General features: G+C 32.6%; 1 protein-coding gene across 1 annotated transcript; it reads left to right on the top strand.

Annotated features, from left to right (window-relative positions):
* Nucleotides 1–331: 331 nt before the first annotated feature.
* On the top strand, nucleotides 332–18,045 carry LOC134683913 (uncharacterized). Its single transcript, XM_063543221.1, has 8 exons — nucleotides 332–443; nucleotides 937–1,056; nucleotides 2,612–2,731; nucleotides 4,635–4,754; nucleotides 5,615–5,734; nucleotides 7,269–7,376; nucleotides 13,613–13,732; nucleotides 16,356–18,045. Exons 1-8 carry the CDS (start codon nucleotides 332–334, stop codon nucleotides 17,249–17,251), a joined length of 1,716 nt encoding a protein of 571 aa, XP_063399291.1. The 3' UTR covers nucleotides 17,252–18,045.
* The last annotated feature ends 5,840 nt before the right edge of the window (nucleotides 18,046–23,885 follow it).

Raw genomic sequence — 23,885 nt, 5'->3', positions numbered from 1 at the left:
TGACCTGAAAAACAATTTGACGCCGATTTCAGATTTGCTTTAAATGTTCTTTAGTATTCGGCACAAAACTATTGAGGGGCTCGCTCGAACCTCGCCCTTACCCAGTTTATCAGCCTCATACAATTCTTTTATATATTTCTAAAATTGACCACATATTGTATATTTATCTTTTTTAAAGGCTGATAACAAATGATTGCCTAATACACGACATTAAGACTCTGGTGGATGGTTGTACATATCAGAACCTCACTTCCTGATTTGAAATAAGACATGCACATTTGAACGATTTCACCGGATTCGTATACTTCATGAAATATAGTTTCATGGAAGGATGTTCCAGTTTGTGTTGACGTTAGCGTTACTAATAGGGAAAATTGAAAGTACATCGTTATCAAAGTTTTCTTCCGATGACAACAGGAATGAATCAGTCCAAACTAAAACAGGTAAAATATAACTATCATAGTTCTAATTATATAGACAATAAATTTTTAGTATCTTCAAATATCACCTGTATTTGTACGAGGCTAAGAAACAGGTGTAATGTGAGCTTCGGTGAGCTATTTCTGTTGTTTCGAGACGAGTATGATTGATTGTTGAATGTCCAACATCCCAAATAACGTAGGATTTGTTAACGTATGAAGAGGTCATGCAACCAAAAGTCCACCAGAGGAAACAAAAAGGTTGTTTTAGTATGACTCGGATACAATTATTGACTTTGTGAATTTTTTTTTCGAATAAAGCGGTCAACGACATAACCAATAGAATTGATTAAAAAAAGAAAACAACAGTCAACCTCAGAACACCATACAAACAAATAAGTGACTCTAGAACCCGGATCAGTACACAGTTTGTTTAACTATCCTTGATGCCATATATATTAATTAGTAATTTTTTTATTGTAATAAGTATCAAAGTCGTAAGCATATTTCGTAGCAGGAAATGACATCTATGCAGCATGCGAGACATCGTTTGATTGTAACAGAAAGTTGATATGTACCGACTTCAAATGTCAATGTTGCAAAGAACTTTATTGGAACGGAACAAACTGTCTAACAAGTAAGTATGTTAAATATTTCATAAACATTGGCAATAGGGTTGTACACTGTATCTCAGAGTACATTAAAAGGTAGCTCTAGTATCATGTTATTTTCAAAATTATCTTTTTCAATGAAGATGTATGTTAGAAACGAGATCGTCCCTTACGCACCCTGATTTGATATTAGAAATCGTGTACCTACATGTAAATATTATTTGTACTTCTATTTTGTTAAGTTTCATGAGCAGGAATTCTTTCAATGTTATTTTCGTCCCGATTTGTTGTGAGAAAAACAATAAGGATTTCTGGCAATGTATGACAGTCCTCGAAGCAAGGCAACACAAGAAACAAATCATTAAATGAATAACTATTATGACGGACAATTCTTCTTTTGGTAAATTTTTCCTTTCAATGAATGTTTTAACTCAGGTAATATGGAAGATAGATTCCTAATATATATTGTCTAATTCAGTTTTGCTATTTTTCATTCTGCATATGAATTAGAAAAAGTGAAATCTGCTTTACAACATATTATGCCCATCCTCATATCTTTTGTCATATTCGTTTAAACAACAAAAACATAGCGGCCAATCTTGAATGCATATCATCTACCAGAACGCTTTCAGGATTTGCATCATTAAGCAAAAACGTATTTGAATATTGGAACAGACAATTGTCTAGTATTAATCAGGTTATAATAGTTAATGTTTTTGATAGGTTTAAATCCATATTTAAAAAGTCTCCATATTTAAAGGAGAGTCTGTGAGATGTTGACCTGTTTCTTTTTAAATATAGCATGTTAAATGCAGGGTACACAATGACTTCATTTTGACCAGTAATACCAAACTAACAGCTTAGCTCGTATCATGTGAAGGCGATTACATTGTGGCCGTTTATTTCCTTGGTCAATGTTGGAATCATGTTGATAGCTATACTATGCAGGTTTTTCACCCGGAGTAGTTGTGAGTTTATCAAAGCTATCCTTATGAATAATAGAGTGTCGAATGAACTCATCATGAATACCAGAATTAAAATGTATATGTTATACGCGTGTTTCATAAAAAAAAAAGACTCATAAAAAACGACCGATATAAAAAATGAAAAAGGCAAAAGAAAGTACGAAGCTGAAGACCATTTAGAACCACAACTTCTAAAAGGTTTTGCCAAAAAGAGCTAAGGTAGTGTATTCCTGGTTAGAACCTTCCTTAATATTTTGTTTGTTAATGGTTAATTTAAAATTATAAACTTATCAATGATGATTCATGTAAACACAGAGTTTTTTTACTTCTGGGCGGTTGATACCATCAGGGAGGAAAACCTCCATCAGCAGTTCTAGTGGTATCGACATTTACTAAAATATCAGACGCGCAATTCATCTTTACAGGACTCATACATTTTGAGTAATGCAGTTATACTTGTATTGTTTTTATTAAGTTATTTAGGATATTAAAATGCAATGTGTTTTTTTTTTCTATGGAAACCCTGTTCCTTTTTTCTTTACATAACCATTTATAAGGTTTCAATTTAACATTCAAATTTAGAAATGTGATATATCATTTATATGTTTTGTTACAGGAAAAGGACAGAGACAATATTGCAACTCATCTTTAGAATGTATTGAATCTCTTCTGTGTGTAGAAAACTCATGTATATGTGCAGAGGAAGACTATTGGGACGGTCACAAATGTGTTGCAAGTAAAAAATACTTTAAATCTATTTTATATCCATTTTTCATATACTTTCAATAGATATAGGAAGATGTAGTGTGAGTGCCAATGAGACAACTCTCCATCCAAATAACAATTTTAAAAGTAAACCATTATAGGTTAAAGTTCGGCCTTCAACACGGAGCCTTGGCTCACACCGAACAACAAGCTTTAAAGGGCCCCAAAATTACTAGTGTAAAACCATTCAAACGGGAAAACCAACGGTCTAATCTATATAAACAAACCGAGAAACGAGAAACGAGAAATACGTAAATATTACATAAACAACTACTGTACATCAGATTCCTGACTTAGGACAGGTGCAAACATTTGCAGCGGGATTAAACGTTTTAATGGATCCAAACCTTCTCCCTTTTTCTGAAACAATATGTATAGCCAAATTTACTAATCAAATCTTTGTACTATGAAAGAATTTAGTTAAAGTTTTAAGTCATTTATGGTATCAAAATCCCTGACACAACAATTTACCAGTGATGCATTGATTACGATCGTTTAAATCTATGACATCAGAACACACACGGGCAAACCGAACGAGTTGCGATATATAAACACCGTATGATGGACACAAAGGCACATCGCCGTCTAAAAAAGGAAAATTTACAATAGGAAATAAAAAATCGTCTCTTTTGTCGTAAATTTTAGTGTGAAGTTTCCCGTTTGAAATTGAAACGTCTAAATCTAGAAAAGGACAACTGCTGCTGTTTATGTTAGATTTAGTTAAAGTAAGTTCGTTTGGGTAAATTTCTGAAGTATATTTAGAGAAATCTTGATTATTCAACGAAAAAATATCATCCAGATAACGGTAGGTATTTTTGAATGTATCAACCAAAAATAACAATAATGGGTCTTTACTGAATTTGGTCATAAACTAAGATTCATAGCAATATAGAAATAAATCTGCTATTAAAGGGACACAGTTGGTGCCCATAGGAATACCTACTACCTGACGATACACTTTATCGCCGAAACGTACATAAATGTTATCTAGCAGAAAGTTTAAAGCTTCAATCATATCCTCACATTTCCAGTAAGTGTATCTAGCATACTTTTCTTTTTTCGTTACAGAAAAAGGCCTTAAACGAGTCACAGCAAATAAAATTACAATGAGATTTTTCGAAAGACCATTTTATCAAATACAAAAACTTTTTCTTTATAAGATTGTGTGGAAGTGTAGTGTACAGAGTAGAAAAATTATAACTGTCAACAGAATTGTAAGGACCATTGAAAGCATGTACTTTATCTAAAACCTCTAAACAAATTTTAACACTCCAAAAATAATTAATACCATTATTTTCATAAGCTTTATTACAAAAGTTAATAAACAGTTCTTTGGTAGTAGTAAGGGAGATAGTTAGAAGCACTGATAGATTAGTAGTAGAACACTTACTCGAAGCGGAGATGAAACGGAATTTAAATGTTGTTTTGTGTAATTTCGGTAACCAGTACATGGTATGGACTTTCGAATGTTCGGAAGATGCTTTAAGCTGGGTAGTGGCAGTGGTATGCTTGTTAACGATTTGACTCTCTGTGGTGCGCACTGACCTGAATGTAGAGGAATTGATAATTTCGTTATGAAGAACTTTCGTGTAGTATATGCGTCACACCACCACTACATTATGTGCTGCCTTGTCTGCCGGTACGAACACAAACCGCTCTGCGAGTACCTTGAGTTTGTTTTTTTTATTCTAGAAATGGGTATAATATGGTTCCTATTATTAATACATATGTAAATATTGTTAATTACATCAGGAAATGTTTCTCAAATATAAATAGCTTCATAAATAAGGCTTTATGATTTCCGTTCTATTCTAAACCCTGTTTTGATTAAACTACTCTTACTTTATTTTTTATATCTGGTTTTTTTTTCCAAGGAAAATTGTTGAATAGCAGATGTTCTCTACACTTTGAATGTCAGCCGACACTTAGTTGTGCTCGTGGTTACTGCCAATGTCCATCATCGGATTACTGGAACGGATCATCGTGTGCCTTGCGTATGTATAATACACGAAAAATTAGGTGAATTATTTATGACTTTGATAGTTACAGTATGTTTTCAATTCATACAAATGCTGAACGTTTATTTTGCTAAAAATGAATCATAATGTATTACTTTCCTTAAATCTTATTCGTACGAATGCAACGCATGTGTTTCAAAAGAACCTAAGAATGTCATATAGAACAATGAGATCCAACAACCTTATTTATCAACACAATTTTGTCACATTGTTAGTACAAATACAGTTTTGTTTTCTTTCTGAAAATCGCAATTGAAAAGGTAGTTGATTTAAGGGGCCTCGTGGGTATAAATCATTTATTTTTTTAAATATAAGATTCGCTATATCTTTATCATATATTTTAAAGAAATAAAAATAAGATGGGTCACATTTAACCTCACAATCTACCTTCGACAGATGCATACATGTTCGTACAGGTACCTTTTTCTGTTGAATTAATAGAAGATATATAATAATTACATCGCACAACGAATGCAAAAAAAAACTATATTGACAAAATCTAAGACACGAAATTCAAACAAAGGTAACATCCGAGCCACAACCTTCTTATCTTAACATGGACAAACAAAGAATGTGGCTTTGGAACAAGTTATTATTCGGGAGATCTTAAATATTTCAGTAAAGATTAGATAGACAAGTGTACGTAATTTTAGGCATTAGTCTCACGTTCAAAATCAGATCCATCATAAGCTCGATAATAAAATACGCAATTAGGCATATCGATAACTAAGTTTTTGTTTATTTTAGTTACAATTTATAGACTGTGTATAATCAGAAATGATTTTCAAGATTAAAAAAATAAGAACTATTCATTATTATTTTCTATCAATGAACAGGAAAAATTCAGAATGAAACCTGTAGATTGATCCGTGAATGTGGAGACACTCTCCAATGTAAAAACAACACTTGTGTATGTTGTGAGGATAACTACTGGAATGGAACATTCTGTATCACAAGTACGTTTAGACTCATACTAGTATTTTCATATAAAGTTTGCTTAATGAAATTACTTCTTAAAGGGTCATAAACTGTCAAATGTATAGAAATGATTTGCCGTAACTTACCACATTTCATTTATAACATACCAAACATTATGTCTAAAGAACAAAAGTTCAAAAAGAATCAATAAACAATGCATAAACTCTGTTAAATGTATCAGCATTTCGTACGTGATTAAGCCCAGATGCTATCTAATTAACCAAAGAGATTATATCCAAAGACTAGCTACAGTCTTATGAAAAGATACAATTTTGAACATAGATATGGATACTAATGAATAGAGCAATTGTTTATGAAGATTTGCCATGGTCAGTTTGATTTAGTGTTATAGATTTTAAAACATGTAAATTATCGTTTTACCTGTATGTGATTGTTGTCGGTGGGTCGAATAAATCAACGAAACATTATTCCTGGTTGATCCTTTGGTTCACTTATTGTGTAGCCATTCTTGTTGAATAACTGAACACGATAAGAACTTGCGTAATACGGGGTTAGATTAAAGGCTGTATGAATACGGTTTCAAATGAGTTGAATTAATTACTTGCAATGCAATTATATTGGTTTTTAGGTTTATTTGGACAACATTTCACCAAACTGAAAGTATCACTACAATATTCCGTTTTTATAAATGTTAAGGCTAGATCGTAGCCAAAGCCCCTTTAAAAGAAATTTACATTATGTTGTTATCTATTTCCTCCAATGTAAATAATGTAAAACAATTGATCGTTTTGAAGTCTGTATTGTTCGTACCTAAAGATCTAACTAAAATATATATCCAATATCTGCATCCAAGATAAAAAAAATGCAATGTTGAATACTTTTGGAATATAAAATTGCTGACAGAATTACTTCTTTTGTTCTTAATTCCTTGATCGCTAAACAAGACATATCAAACGAATCAGTTGCTTGTTCACTGATAAGTCGTGTGTGAATGAAACGCGCGTCTGGCGAATTTAATTTTAAACCTAGTACCTTTTGTTAGCGATTAGTCGTGTGTTTCTTTATCCTATGTTTAACCTCTGATTTTTATTGTAGTCCTGTCATGTAATGTTGTCATGTTAATTTTATATTTAACATTGCCATAAAAGCGGGAGGTTTTGCAAGCAACAAAACAAGGTTCAACACACCATTTGTTTCCCTTAAATGTCCTGTACCATGTCAGGTAAATGGCCATTGATTTTTATAGTTCGTTTCTGTGAGTGTTACATTTTAGTGTTGTGTTTCTGTTGTGTCGTAGTTCTCCTCTTATATTTGAGGCGTTTTTCTTAGTTAGTTTCTTAGTTTTTAACCCGGATTTAATTTTTTCTCAATCGATTTATGAATGACGAATAGCGGTATACTACTGTTGCCTTTATTTATTCCGAAAGTTGTAAGATAAGGGAAAAGTATGCGTATGCCGTACGTCGCATTGGGCTGCTGTCTGCATTGCCTCAATTAGAAGTGATAGTTAAAAATTGTTTTTGTGATAACCTGTACCTTTTTTTACCTTAGAAAAACAAATATACAGCCAATGTAGTTCAAGCATCGAATGTGCATTTGATATGTACTGCTGTCATGGGTTTTGCCAAATATCTTCCTGCTTCAACGACACTGGAATGGGTATTTATATATAGTATATGATAAAAAGATAAGGAATTGTTTCTTTTAAACATCGTCACTAAAATAACTTGAGTTCAATGTCTAACTGATATCACTTAAATGACATGACTTCAACTTCCAAGAATATGCTTTTTATTACAAAAACTACACTAGTATTTCAAAGATACAGTACATCAGTTTTAAAAAGTAAAAATAATTGCAACAGTTGGACGGATGTCAAGTTGGTTCAATATTCAACATTCAACTTTCAACATTCAAATTTTTTAAACATTTTAAAAATAAAAGTATTATCTGTTAGGTCCGGGATGTGATAAACGCATGTTTAATCCATATTTGCGATTTTCAAAACTCATATTAACGACCAAAAATCGAATGTTGATGTTTTAAATAAATTATGGCTAGGCATTATAGACGCTACTCTTATGGATAGCTATTGGACAGTACTTCAACGTGAGGATATAGAATTTCTGGGGAAAACATTCTTAAATGCCGAAAAATTGGTCCTTAACACGGGATAAACGTCAAATTTGATAAGATATGCACTAGTACTGGGGTCACTCCACTTGTTCAAACCCATTACCCAGCAGTACTGTATGGCTAGGAATTATAGAGTCTGCTTTAATTCATAGCTTCAACGAGGGGCAAAGAGTTTCTTTGATTAGCATTCCTAGAGGACGAAAATTGCGTCAGGAAGATTGAAATAAGCCCTTATTCGATAAAATACGCATTAGGAAACGCCCACTTTCCGACGCATTGTCTCGGTAGTTATTTATGGCTAGGCATTATATACGCTACTCTTATGAATAGCTATTGGACAGTACTACAACGTAAGGGTATAGAATTTCTGAGGTAAGCGTTTTTAAAGGCCGAAAATTTCGTCCGTTACACGGGAAAAACGTCAAATTTGATAAGATATGCACTAGGGTCACCCCACTTGTTTAAACCTACTGTCCGGTAAAATACGCATTAAGGTGCCCACTTTCTGACCCATTGTCTCTGTTATTCTTTACAACTAGAACGGGACAGTGTTTAATTAATTGTATTTGTTCTTTGCATGCCATAGAAATACAAAATTACAAAAAATAAACCCACTGTCTTATTAATTACAAACGCAGTTAATTTGCACGAAAAATGCGTATAATCTTTTTCTGCTTTGTTTTACAAGACTTTTGCTATAATATCAGTTATTCATCTAACATAGGAAGTGTCTTATTGTTTATGAACTGCCGATATTATGGAGAGCCATTTCCCAGTATGAGTGCCAAAATATATATATTGTGAATTTAAAAAGTTATTTATTAATTATACATTTAGATGTAATCGAATGCGAACATTCGAATCTTTGAAATTTAGTACTAGTATGTGTTTCGTGAAGATCTATCATATTAAATGACATTAAAGTAGTCTGAGTGATATGAGACGCCCGATCGGTATAATTTGTTTGCTGTCAACGAAACAATTAACAGTGTCAAATGTTGGTACTGTATGGTATGTGTTCTTCTTTTTATAAATAATTACTTTATTTTTTTAAAGTCGTTTATTTACTGATTCACATTTGAAGTTGAAACTTTATAGTAATGTTCAAATTTGTTTGTATCTTTTAAAAAATTCTCACTTCTTTAAATGAAGATGGATAAAAGGTCCGCTGAAATATGACCTCAGGTAATAGATGCCCTTAGGTAATGTGGGGAATTTGTCATCGATTATTTCACACGAAAATGTAGTTCCCTATTTTGTTCAATCTTGACCACAATTTTATGTGGTTAAATGCAAAAGACGTTAACTAAATTGCCAGGCGATTTTATTATGCTCATACCTATTGCAACGCTCATTTATCTTATGTGTGCGTGTAGACTAAGGTTGGATGGTAAAATTAAATAAAATTTTCAGGGAAAACAGAATTGTAAAAATGACCTGCCCGTATAGGTTATGTAATGGTGACCTGGGTAAACCTGACCATGTACAGTTAAAGAGTGGTGACAATAACCTGATCAATAACCTTTTTTACCGCTACAGTAATGCTAAGTGATGTCTGCTTAAATCAACAACAGTTTTCCCACGAAAGGGAATTTGGACTGGATCGACCAATGAGTAAACTTGGGTAAACTGACCATGCACAGAAGTAATACAATGCTGACCTAAGATAACCTGCAAAAATATTTGTGTTTTGTAATGCTTGCCTAGAGTAGTATGCCTATGTTTATTAATACTGTGGTGACATGACGTAACGTGACCATGTACAGTACTACAGTACAGTGGTTACCTGAGGTTACCTGACCATGTACAGTATTCTAATGGTGACCTGAGGTAGCCTGGAAATATTTGTGTTTTGTAAAGTAAATTGACAATGTACTGTAAATGCAAATTAGGTCGATGGTAATTCTAATAGCAATGATATTGTAAAGGTTACATTAATGAACCTGGTCTAATTTTGCATTGCAAAAGTACATTGGGTAACATTATCAAATATCGTATTACAGTGACATTAGTTAACCTGACCATGCAAATGTATGTTTTGCAGTATTGACCTAAGGTAATCTGAATACACAAATTGATTGTAAAAGTGACTTGGAGTAATCTGACTGTGTACAGTTTTGCATTGGTTAACCTAACAAATATTACTATTTTTTAAGCTGACCTAAGTTAACATCATCATATTCAGTCATTATTAGTCTTACTTTCTACAGGAACTTCTTAGGAAGGAAGAAAAGAAGTAAGTAGTATTCTTTTACTTTATTTTCAGCTACTAGTATTAAGATGATGTTCTCTCACTAAATAATCAAAATTAATTGACTATGTTGAAACCACATATCCCATCCCACTGGAGATGAAGGATACAACAGATTCAGCCAGGTCTGCCTCATATCTTGACTTACATCTAGAAAGTAACAATAAAGCTCGTTGGAAAAAATCCTTTATGACAAAAAGATGAGTTTAACTTCCCAATTGTGAAATTCAAATTTGTATGTAGCAACATTCCAGCATCCCCTGTATATTAGTACATATCTTCCAATTAATACGATATTCCCGGGCGTGTATTTTAAAGGGCCGCTGCTAACAAGGAACCAAGAGTTCAAAAAGTTGAAATCACCCATTCGTAATTTTTACGGACACCCTCACGATTTGGTTGACCGTTATGGAATATCGGTATCACATATGATATTTTTTGGCCTTTTAGAAAGCTAACCCCAGAAATTCGTTTCCCTCCCGATGATTTACTATAAAACATCTATTCAGTGAAGCATAACTTATAAACCCTAGCCATTTAGAACTATCCAGACAATTGGTTGGAAAGTGGGTGATGTATTAATATATAATAACTACTGTTACTATCGAATTTGGCTATATTGTTGATGTAGAACAATTTAAAAGCTATTCATTGATGCAGAAAATTCAATCCCAAGCCATTAAAACTACTAAATGCAATTGGTTGGAAAGTTGATGACCCTAGAGAGTATTTCATCTGGCTTTTATTCCGTACGCGTGATTCGAACGAGACATTTTGGCATTTAAAAAGGCTTACCCCAAAAATTCTTAACTTTCTCGATATAGTACTATATAATAGCTAATAATTGAAGCAGAGACTATAAAACCTAGCCATTAAAAATATTAAGACAATTGGTTGGAAAGTCGGTAACCCTAAAGCGTTTTTTATTGATATTGAACTTAATTCCGTGTCTCTAACGATGTTGGGTCTTTAACAAAGCCTACCCCCGAAAGAATTTAACCTCCCGATGTATAACTATATAATAGCTATTAAGTGAATCAGAGTCTAAAACACTATCCGTTGGTGACAGTTCAGACTATTGGTTAGAAAGTGGGTGACCCTAAAGCTTATTCTATCAAATTGGCTTTATTTCCGTTTTTCTAACGAGAAATTTTTTGCCCTTAAAAAAGCTTACTAAAAAATTATTTACCCTCCAGCCCTCCAGATGAAGTACAATATGATAGCTATTCATTGAATTACATAAACCGCTCAACAATGTTAAACATGTTCAATCTGCAAATAAGCGGCCACAATATTTTGTTCTTCCTTCAGCTGGATTTTTACCCACGCTTATGTGACATTGTTACAATAGTAATCAACGGTTTCAGGATTATAATTTAGTACGCCTGACGCGCGTTTCGTCTACATAAGACTCATCAGTGACGCTCATATCAAAATATTTATAAAGCCAAACAAGTACAAAGTTGAAGAGCATTTAGGATCCAAAATTCCAAAAAGTTGTGCTAACTACGGCTATGGTAATCTATGCCTGGGAAAAAAAAAATCCTTAGTTTTTCGAAAAATTCAAAGTTTTTTAACAGGAAATTTATTAAAATGACCACATTATTGATATTCATGTCAACACCGAAGTGTTGACTACTGGGCTGGTGATACCCTCGGGGACGAAACGTCCACCAGCACTGGCATCGACCTAGTGGTGTCAATAGTTAGCAAAGGTACCAGGATTTATGATTTAGTACGCCAGACGCGCGTTTAGTCTACATAAGACTCATCAATGACGCTCATATCAAAATATTTATAAAGACAAACAAGTACAAAGTTTTCCTATCATGATTTTCTTGATAGAGGGTTACTGCTCACAAGGAAGCTATTAAACCAAGAGTTCAAAATGGTGAAGTTGAAATCATCCCTTCGTAAATTTTACGGACGCCATCACGAGTTGGTTGACCGTTATGGAATAACCGTTTCACAAATGATATCGGATATGTTCCTTACGTCGTAACTACAATCCCCTTCCCTTTCATGAATTTGACCTACCGAATTAAGACTATTTACCGGATTTGTAATCACATAAGCAACACGACGGGTGCCGCATGTGGAGCAGGATCTGCTTACCCTTCCGGAGCACCTGAGATCACCCCTAGTTTTTGGTGGGGTTCGTGTTGTTTATTCTTTAGTTTTCTATGCTGTGTCATGTGTACTATTGTTTTTCTGTTTGTCTTTTTCATTTTTAGCCATGGCGTTGTCAGTTGGTTTTAGATTTACGAGTTTGACTGTCCCTTTGGTGTCTTTCGTCCCTCTTTGAAGAGCATTGAGGATCCATAATTCCTAAAATTCCTAATACGGCTAAGGTAATCTATGCCTGGGATACAACATATCCAAGTATTGTCGATCGACCAAGGCCCCATATCTCCTATGCTATTTTGGCCTGCCATCATCTTCTGGTATTAAAACATGCAAAATAGCAAGAGTTGGAAAAGATACGTACTTTTAGGTGCTTATTATTCTACCTCAGGCATAGATTACCTTAGCTGTACTAGTATGTGGCAAAACTTTTAGGAATTTTGGTTCTCAATGCTCTTCAAACTTCGTACTTTATTTGGCCTTTTTAACTTTTTTGGATTCGAGCGTCACTGATGAGTCTTTTGTAAACGAAACGCGCGTCTGGCGTATAAACAAAATTTCGTCCTTGTCCCTAGGCCTATGATGAGTTTATTTAAAGGTTTATCGTACATTTGCTTAACCTATGTGTGACTTTCCTTAGCTTGTTTGACACACATGGGGAAAATGTGTGTACATTAACTATCCTCTCTTCTACTGGATCATTAGCAAACCAAAATTTATAAAAGTATAGATGCATTTGTAGTTTCATGATGTCATTGCTCGTTAACTTCATCTTGGATTGTAATACTGGACATCTCGCACGATGTAATATAGAAGGAATATATTGCTGCTTGGTAAAATGAAAAGCAGAAGAATTTCAGTAATTTGCATTAATCGTAAAAAAAGTTTATAAATAATGAATGAGACTTGTAAATTAAATATACCTTTACTATGTCGATAGAGGAGGTATGTCTAGGCCAGAAGGTTTGATCCACTTACAAGTGCAAAGTTATTATACTTATGACTATGATTATAAAATGTCAATCCGGTCTCTATGATCAGTTGATTTATATAATTCCTATATCATAATTTAATTTGTCTTTTTCAAAAATTAGATATGTTGAGCATGTTTTGGTGTCCTTCCTTCTAACACTGGAATATATGTTGACGGTCAAATAAGATATGTGCAACAAACATGGATAGATTTTTTCAACTCTTCATTCAAAACTATGAAATCACAACTGGAACAAGGACAAAATATTGAAAATAGCACTTAGCTAACCTCTGTTTCTTTTGAACAACTGACTTCTGAGCTCAAATATTTTTTTACTTTGACACAAAACAAACTTTGCAACTGCTGCAGTATTTTTCGTAGTTTGTATAAATAGATGATTTGAAATTATAGGGAAAAGGCTCAATAAATCCTGCTCATCCACACGAGAATGTAAAGAAACATTAACCTGCGAAAACCGGTATTGTCAATGCAGCAGGACAGAACACTGGAATGGAATAAAATGCGATGGAAGTAAGTTATACAGTAAGACATTTATTTACAAGATGTATTGTAGTTTGAAATGTAAATGCTTTGACATTTGAACTGAAGATACAACATTGCAAATTATCCTTTGTATATATGCATATTATGCATACCAAAGTATTTTTGATGACGTATATATCGTTCCCATGTATGCAAGCGCTAATTATTGTAAACGATAATCTTCAATTATATCGTGGAAAAACATTAAGCCTTCGACAAATTTAACAGTCAAGATGCGGAACTGCGCAATTAATGGTAAACAACAATACATGTTTTCAGTATATTTTCAATACAAATACTAACGTACACATTGAAATGAATTAGCAATATTACTCAGTTATTGCAAACCTATTGAAGGTATTTTTTAAATACTCTTTTATCGTCTGAGATTGAAGCATTATATCAGAGTTTTTGATATTACATTTACAGTTTCGTTATCATAAGATAAATTCCTCTATTGTTTGAAAATTGTAGAAACCATGAATATTTAGGCATCGTGTGTTCCGCCATTTTGCTGTCTAGACAATATTTTCAAAGACACATATGTATACGTATGCCTTATTATCAAACAGTATCGCAGATATGAATAGCTACTTGTAGGATATATCTATTGTTTATCTAAATCTCAGTACACTTTATATCTGGAGGACATATATGATTCTTAAATCAATATAAACAAAATAATCTGTAGTTTGATTGCCAATGAGACGGGCTGTTTTCAAGAGATCTAATATTACGGTACCTGTGACAAAAAGGTGTTGTCTAATTTGAACAGTAATATTGATAAAAATAAATTAATAATGTCTATTTCAGAAATTCAATACAATTTAAAGTCATAGATACAGAAAGATGTGGTGTGAGTGCTAGTGAGACAACTCTCCGTCCAAGCAACAATTTATAAAAGTGAACCATTATAGTTTATTTCTATGTATGTTCCATATTCTTTTGTTTTTAGTTTCACTTCCGTGTTTCTGTTGTTTCGTTGTTTTCCTCTTATATTTGATGCGTATCCCTCACTTTTAGTTTATAATCCGGACTTTTTCTCTCTCAATCGAATTTTGAATTTCAAACAGAGATGTACTAATGTTGCCTTTATTTACCAGACAATGAGTCAAAATTAATTAAATATTTGTCAAGAAACGATTTCCCGTAAAACACATTCATCTTTCAACATTCCGAAGTGATGTATAGAATCATTTTTCATTTTCATTTTTCGGCTCATATAGGTGCACACATACGAGATTTTATAGGATTCTGAAATAAGAAAGAATATGGCCAGTTTATCAATGGTCATTAATTTTGGGTATGCAGCACATAATGTGCCACGTGTCCTGTATATCAAAATCATCAATCGTTGAGCTTTGACAGTTTGTAAGAAAAAGGGACAAAAGTTACCAGTATGACAGTCATCTCATAAATCGAAAATAAACTGACAATGCCTTGGCTTAAAATGAAAAAGACAAACAGGCAAACAGTAGTACACATGACGCAACATAGAAAACTAAAGAATAAACATCACGAACCCCCACCAAAAACAAGGGGTGATTTCAGGAGCTCCGGCAGGGTATGCATATCCTGCTCCTCATGTGGCACCCCTCGTGCACTTCATGTTATAACAAATTCAGCAAATAGTCTAATTTAGCAGGTCATATTCATGAAGGGAAGGCGATTGTAGTTACTACGTAAGGACGATATCCGATATCATTTGTGAAACGGTTATTCCATAACGGTCAACCAACTCGTGGTGGCATCCATAAAATTTACGAAGGGATGATTTCAACTTCACAATTTGGAACTCTTGGTTTGATGGCTTTCTGGTGAGCAGCAACACTCTTTCAAGAAAATCATGATAGAAAATGCAAGCACGGGAATAATAAATTATTACATACACAATAAAATTATGTTCACAGCAAATTAGAAAATCCTTCACGTATGCCGAACATATCAGGTTGGGTTTTTCAACTTATATATGTGTTGTCCACAAATACCTGCACTGGAAAATAACATGAAGTCAGTGGTAATCCGTAATATATGTGTAATTCAGGTCTCAGAAAGGGTAGTAATATACTGTGACATTCCCGGCTTATAATTAGGGCTTATATAAACTCGAAGCCGGGAATGTCACAGTATATACCCTGTCTGAGACCTGAATAACATATAATATAAACGATTGTAAACGGATTCCACATTACAACATCGTTTATAGTTGAATCTATGGACTTTAAAATGTGAGGTTGACCGAGCATCTTTACACCAGACTACTCAATGACATAATAGTTATCCGAAATATGTATTGAATTTTGAATGTTTATTTCTCATTTTGTTGTCATTATTTTGGTGTTGCTGTGCACGTTTTACATTGAATATATCACACAACTATATAGACAAAAAAAATATAAATTTTACTATTCGTTTTACACGAAATCTAAGTATCTGAGTAAACTTACAGTCGATGAACATGATGTATTTGTAACTTTCTGTGTACAGAGATCGTAAAGGCAACAGTAGTATACCGCTGTTCAAACTCATAAATCCAAGGACAAAGAACAAAATCGGGGTAACTAACTAAAACTGAGGAAAACGCATAAAATATTCTTAAACTCTTTTCCAGATTCCAAAGGTGTCCAATTTACAATTGTTTTTACAGAAAAGAGTCACACACAAGAAACTAAACTATTATTAGCTTCGAAAATAGATGGATTGTTATCTCAGTACACATTTTTCGATAATCGTAATAAAACAACAAGATTTACCAACACTCAGTATTCACTCGATCTTCCAATTGACAAAATTATCATTAACAAAGGCATTGAGAAGGTAGGCATGGAAGTGCAATCCTCCGTTCCTATTTCTCTTTATGGGATACAAGATTATGATGATGGCCATACAACAGAAGCATACATGGTCATTCCGAGAAAATACTTGTCGAAAAATTATCTTCTTCCGTCCTTTAAGGTATACAGCAGTAGTGCTGACAGCGCTTTAACTATTATTACAACAGAAGACAGTACTACAGTGACAATTAACCTGCAAATGGAGAATGGACCGTTACTGTATAAAAATGTAGAGTACAACAATCATGATGTGATTTCTTTGGTGCTGAATAGGTTTCATTCCTTTAAGCTTTCCCATTCGTCAGACCTTTCTGGAACGACCATACAAGCTACAAAACCAATAAGTGTGTTGACAAGCAGTATTCACAATCAAATCACAGGAAACGACAATTTGAATGAACTTTTAGAAATGGTCCTCCCATTAAATCAAATAGATCGTGTTTACGTTATACCTGAAATCGTTACCCGTCCTACCAGTACTGTTCGTGTGTATTGCCCAAAGGAAACGACATTGATTATATATGACGGCAGTAATCGTCTGACAAAACATGTAGATGATCGAGATTTTATAGATTTTACTCACCACAAAATATCGTATATCAATGGTAATCATGACTTTCTCGTGATGATTATTCCCACGACCTTCCAAAAGGTACAGGTACTGTTTTCATGATGACGATTCACGGTGTTAACCAGTTCATGTCGAGTTATGATTTTGCAGTTCCTGCTATTGATGATTTGAAAAGTCATATAGCCTTAAGTGTAAAGTCCAGTGGTCTCGGTGGCTTTATACTTGATGGTCAGGTGACTACCATAGATGCTGCTTATAGTATTTCTAACGGGACCGATCATTATAGCACATTTAGTTTACCAATTTTGCCGGGGCTGCATAGCATCAGTCATGCAGGTGGCATACGATTTGGTCTTTGGGTTTACGGAGAAAACACGAAACATGACGCGTATGGATATCCGGCTGGCATAGCATTTAAAAAGAAAATATAACTGTTTTTGTTTTATGTTATACATTGTCAACTTCTTTTTCCAAACTTTAATATTTAAAACCTCCATCACCAAAACGGGTGGGCTACATATTGAAATGAACATGTCCGTTATCCATTCGTCATATTTTGGTTTCAGGAAGATAATTGAGTTACTGGTTGACCTAACCTTTTTTTAATTCAAAAACAATGTCCATGATCATTAAAAGGTCAAGGTCGATTACCTCGATAACTAGGATTCCACTTGACATAAAAAAAAAATATAATTAAACTCACAATATTATATTAAGTTATGCACTTAACATTCAAGAGTTGATACATATGACTTAAACATTCAGTTTTGCCTTTTTATCATAAAAAATCAGGATATTTGTATTTCTGGATCCGGAACACTAAATTATTGATTTCATATTGGGTTGATTTCTTTTTTGTTGTTGTATCTTAATGTTGGTTTTATTTTGTAAGGATAAAAAAACGCTTCACTTTCCTATATATAGATATAGGAAGATGTGGTGTGAGTGTCAATGAGACAACTCTCATTTTCTTTTTTATGTTTTTGTTTAAAATCATCTTTACATTGACCATTATAAAAATAATAAAATACATCAAATTTTCATAGCGTGCATGTTTTGTGTGTTCAAGAACTGTGCAGCAGACGAAAATGTCTGTTTCATCACTTGATAACATAGAAAATTATAAGTCCATGATATTATTATAGAATTTAATTAATGTTTTTACAATATAAAATTATCTCATTTTTCGGTAGAAGAAAGTTAAATATTGTTTGCTACAACATATGTGCTTTCGCTGACAAACACTTTTTGAATCTAAATAGTTGGAAAGTCAAATCATATAAGGAAACGAAGTAAATTCAGAAATGATATAAACAAATGGTAGCATTTCATTTCTCTAAATACCACCAGTTTGTCCTCGGAATTTCGGTATTTTGTTATTTTACTTTTAATGATTATCCGATAACCATGTATTCACTAAAATAATATTGATTTGTTAGGTACATGTAGATTTCACATGAATAGCTATTGTAAAACTAAACACAAAAATGAAAAAGGTGTCAATTTCGATACCTTTTCAGTGCAATTTGACTGAAACTAATATGTGGATTTCTTTAAAAATGTATTATCATCCTGATGTGTACCAGGTGAGTCATACCCATTTTTTTTCGTTTCTACGTGAGAAAAAGATATTGTCAAAAAATGAAGATGCATATATGTCCGACGTCCGAAGCGCTTTTCTACATTTACCTTTAGCAACCATGTGATGCATGAAAGGAGGCACACATAACGTTAAATCACGCATCAATTCTGCTGAAGATGAAAGCTACTCCTCATATGGGTAAATAGCCTTCAACACGCTGTTCAGGGGTATCATTTTAAAGATTGTTTTATGATATACAAACTGTTTCAGTCAAAGAATTTTTCCCAGAACCGTTTCATAAGTGACGTCATAGATGTCGGTAACTGTTAACAAAACCTGAATTATTGCATATAAACGTTTGTAGCAATTTGTTTGTAATACTAAAAGTAACACTATCCTTCGATCACAAAAACTTTGGTTAAAATATTTTTCATGATATACCATATTCTTCACTTTCTTTTTTTTCAATTTTTTAATTTTTATTCATCATTGATTAACAGGCATTTACATAAACTATCTATAGTTGCAGATAATGAAGCAAGCAAGAAAAATAAGCACAATCAAGCAAATAGGAGAAAACAAAAAAAGTAACAATAATACGATATGATATGACGGAATAAAATATATATACTAGTATGAATGTGGACGAAGAATATCATTTTCTTAAAAAAAAATTAATGTAAAGTGATAAAGGAAATTACATTGTAATTAATACATAATAACTCGCTATTTAATTAAATAATTAATTAATGACTTTATCTATTGGGTTCCAGTACATGCAATAATCTAACACACTTATATTGCTTGAGGAAATATGTTTGTTTATCTGTGTGTCAAATTTAAATGTTGTGTCGTTGTTCTCCTCTTATATTTGATGCGTTTCCCTCAGTTTTAGTTTGCAACTCGAATTCGATTTTTTTTTCTTTTGATTTATCAGTTTTTAACAGCGGTATACTACTGTTGCCTTTATTTCTAAAAATAAATTTTCTTTGGCATTGTTTTTAAGTCTCGTTATATAAGGTTTTCCATTTTGCATCTTACATCTATTTATGAAATACTTTACCAGTAAAATTACTTTACTTTGTATTAGATTTAGTTTATAGTTATCATAAAGACCAAAAATGACTTTATCCATTTTTATCGGAGTTTCAATATGTATTGTTTAAAAAATTCATGAATTCAGATGGGGAAAAATGTCTGCTACAATATGACAAACCCACAATAAGTGTTTTATGCTTTCTGGTTCTTCCTTGCAAAATGTACATAAATTACACTTTACAAGATTCATTTATAAAAGTAAAGTATTAGTACCTAAATACGGTATTGAAACCAACAGAGCTTGGTATTTTTTGAAATTTTAGTGACACAGATATTGGTTTTTCTCCAATCCCCTACAACGTAATTCAATATAACCTCCCATTTTCGCTCAGCTGCTATTACAAGTGGTATCGCACATTGATTTGATATATTATACATGTCTTTTAAACCTTTTTTTGACTTGAAAAATATTAGTATTAAAAGGTTACAAAGCTTGTTGGGTTTTTTTTCCTTTCAGTGTTGATTCCAATAGATTGTAACAAATTTTTTTAATGCTACTTTAATACCATCAAATTGTAAAAATGTGGGGTTGAAAGGAATATAGCTGTTTTGTGTCCAACTTAAAAACATTCTCCTTGTCAATTTTGATGTTCTCATTATTCCATCTAGATGAAGATATGACGTCCTCAAAAAAGCGATGATTCACATTTCAACCACAATTTGAATGGGCGACGAATGACTCCAGATACGAAATTATGAGATAAGGTGACAAAAGTGACAATGTCATGAAAAATTAACAAAGATGAAATCTTTTAAAATACAACACAATTTTTGTAAAACCCTTTCAAAAATAATACACTTAGCAAAACATGCACATAAGAATTTAAAAATATTAAAAATGAAGATGTGGTATGATTGCCAATGAGACAACTACCCACAAAAAGACCAAAATGACACACACATTAACAACTATAGGTCACCGTACGACCTTCAACAATGAGCAAAGTCAATACCGCATAGTCAGCTATAAAAGGAAACGATAAGACAATGTAAAACAATTAAAAGTTCATTTTTACAAAAAAAATACTGGCTCTACTATTAAGATGATTGGAAAAATATTATGCAAATAATTTTAATGATCGATAATAATCCGAATTTCATTTCAATCAGGGGATTTTTTTCATAATTATATTTTTATGTTATCTTTTCATCATTCACCATGATAACCTGACTATTCTGCGCCGACTTCGAAAGTTATGCCATAGGCACAAAAACAATGAATGTTTAAGAATTGAAATGGGAAATGGATATACAAATGTATAAGAGTTATTAACTTAAAAACGTTTACAAATCACATTAAGTATTAGCAACGGTTTTATCCAATTCTGAGTTAATTTTTTCGTTCATCTTTTAGCGGCAACAGCAGAAAAATGCACTCCAAGGCTCTCATTTTCTTAATGTAAATGTCGTAATTTTTTCGATTTTAACAATTGCGCAAGATGACGCATTCGGATAAATCCCTAAATGGTAATTAATCCATGACTTCATAATCATATCATTAATTGTGGGATCAATTTGCGTACATGTTCAGTATTATTGTAGTTCATTTAATCACATCTCCCATAAAGTTAATCTACTTGTTTGAAACTGCCGGGTTAGTTGAGATCCTCCTTTGAAATGGATATTGGCTCCAAACGACAAGTATTATTGAGGCATAATGTCATTTGTCAATTTAAGATTGAAAGTTGTTTTTCATCTTTTATTTGCTAAATTAATTGTGACATGTGTGAATCATATGGACGATTAGATGATACTGTGTAATTTACCAATAGATATTAAATAATTCAATAATACAATATATACTGTTTTTAACTGATAAGATAGTTGTCGAAAACACACCATGAAGATACTATCATTATAAAACAAAAAAGCACCTGTTCAATATATTCAAATCGAATACAAAATCGCATCGTATTAATAGAACGCTGTATCAAATCGGATATAAGATCGAAAAGAAAATCGTACCGTGATAACGCACCTTAAAGTTTGATCATACATTTGACTATCACAATAAAATGAAAACTTGATAAATAGTAGGTATCACTGTATCCACAGAAGTCATTTTTTGTCGTTGTCAATTATAAAATTGACAATTTCCAGTTTTATTTTGACATTTTGAGCTTCCCACTTTGTTAAACATTCATAGTTCAAACTTAGAAGTAATAGTTGATAGCTTTACATTTGGGAATTTCAATACGGAACGAAGAAACACCAAGTTGATAGTTAGAACTACGAAATGTCAACTGGAAGAGCAAAATGTCAAATTGCAATGATAAATTATAAGAATAGTATGTTCTTACTGGTCCTAAGTAACTCTCATACCTTTTTTCAGAGAATTCTTCATTGTCTCCATTAACATTTTGATATTTTGCGAAAATAATGAGTTAACTATATAAATGATAGGATCATATTAACAAATTATAAGAATATGATAAAAAAAAAAAAAAATGCATAGTTCCCAAATCCCCGTAAATTAAATTGCAATTAATACATTTACCATTACAATGTAGATTAGGTGAAGTTAAACGTCAAGTGAAAAATATTACATACATATTCAGAACGAGCTATTTAAATGTGGCTGTTTTGACATACAGATCACTGTAAACCAGTTAAAGTCTAAAATGACCTACATTTGTACTCGACTGTACTGATTTTTACTCGACCAGTTTGAATGGTCTAAAATTTACTAAACTACATAAGTGTTCTTACAAACAACGGTTTATTGTTGGGTCTTCCAAGTGCTCCACGAAATCTCTTTTTGAATTATAAGCATCTATTTTATCAACAATCAAAGACGGGCTTCGTAGTTATTGTGAATTTGCCTATTCTAGAGGTGGCGTGAATTAGATATGGGTACTTAAATATTCCAAAGATCTTTTAGAGTACACATAATCTAAGTCTCTTTCATCTTGTATTCAAATATTTGACTTTTCTACACTTTACACAAGTATTCCACATTCCAAACTTAAAGACAAATTGAAAAAGTTGGTATTGCTGTGTTTCATAAAAAAGGAATGGACAACGTAGATACAAGAATCGTGCCTTAGGGAGGTATAAATCCAACTTTGCGAAGAATCACTCTGATTCAAACAAAAAAATCTTTGAAATTGAGATTATCAAGATGCTTGTTTCTTGATTGACAACATATTTGTTACGTTTGTGGAACGGGATTTTCAACAGACTGTCGGCATTCCAATGGGAACAAATTGTGTCCCTCTTCTTGACGACTTGGTTCTTTATTATTATGAGTCTGAATTAATACAGGAACTTCTGAGGAAGATATATAAGAAGTTTGACTCCACTTTCCGCTATATTGATGATGTTCTTTCACTAAATAATTCAAACTTTTGTGTATGCCATGGCGTTGTCAGTTTATTTTCAATTTATGAGTTTGACTGTCCCTTTGGTAGTTTTCGTCCCTATGGTATGTTGCATCCCTCTTTTTTTAAACAATTCTCGACTGTAATCCCAACCATACTGACTTGTCTGAATTGTTCTCAACCATTCAAAACGCGTCTGAACCATGCTCGACCTAGTCTGAACAATACTCGATCTAGTCTGAACCAGTGTTGCCTAGTCTTAACCACACTCGATCAGATCTCAACCAACCTAGACCTATATTTTTTTTATCTATACATTGTATTTAATCAATTAAGGAACTGGAAATTTAAACAGCGATTTCAAATTATAAATGAATAATTCATTATAGCATTTAAACCAAAAGTTCACAGTGAACATATATTACTTCAACAGCATATTTATCAACAGTTACACATATTTATAGCCTGTACAATTAAATAGAACAAGCTAATCAAATTATCTCGAAAACTGAATTATGACTAATATTTTCTTTTTTTTCAAAACTTTTGAATCTTTCAGATATATATCTTATGGTTTAATATATACTGGACAATTGAAATCATTTAAACTTAAGTCTAGTATAGATTTAGGGTGTCAGTTGAGTAAATTAAATAATGCAGTGAATTTTTGTTTTTATAATAAAAAAACATATTCATATAACATTTGTGAAAAATAATATATAAAGCAACTTAATCA

This window comes from Mytilus trossulus, chromosome 9 (assembly GCF_036588685.1).
Source record: "Mytilus trossulus isolate FHL-02 chromosome 9, PNRI_Mtr1.1.1.hap1, whole genome shotgun sequence".
Classification (NCBI taxonomy): domain Eukaryota; kingdom Metazoa; phylum Mollusca; class Bivalvia; order Mytilida; family Mytilidae; genus Mytilus; species Mytilus trossulus.
This window is presented reverse-complemented; position numbering and strand designations above follow the sequence as displayed.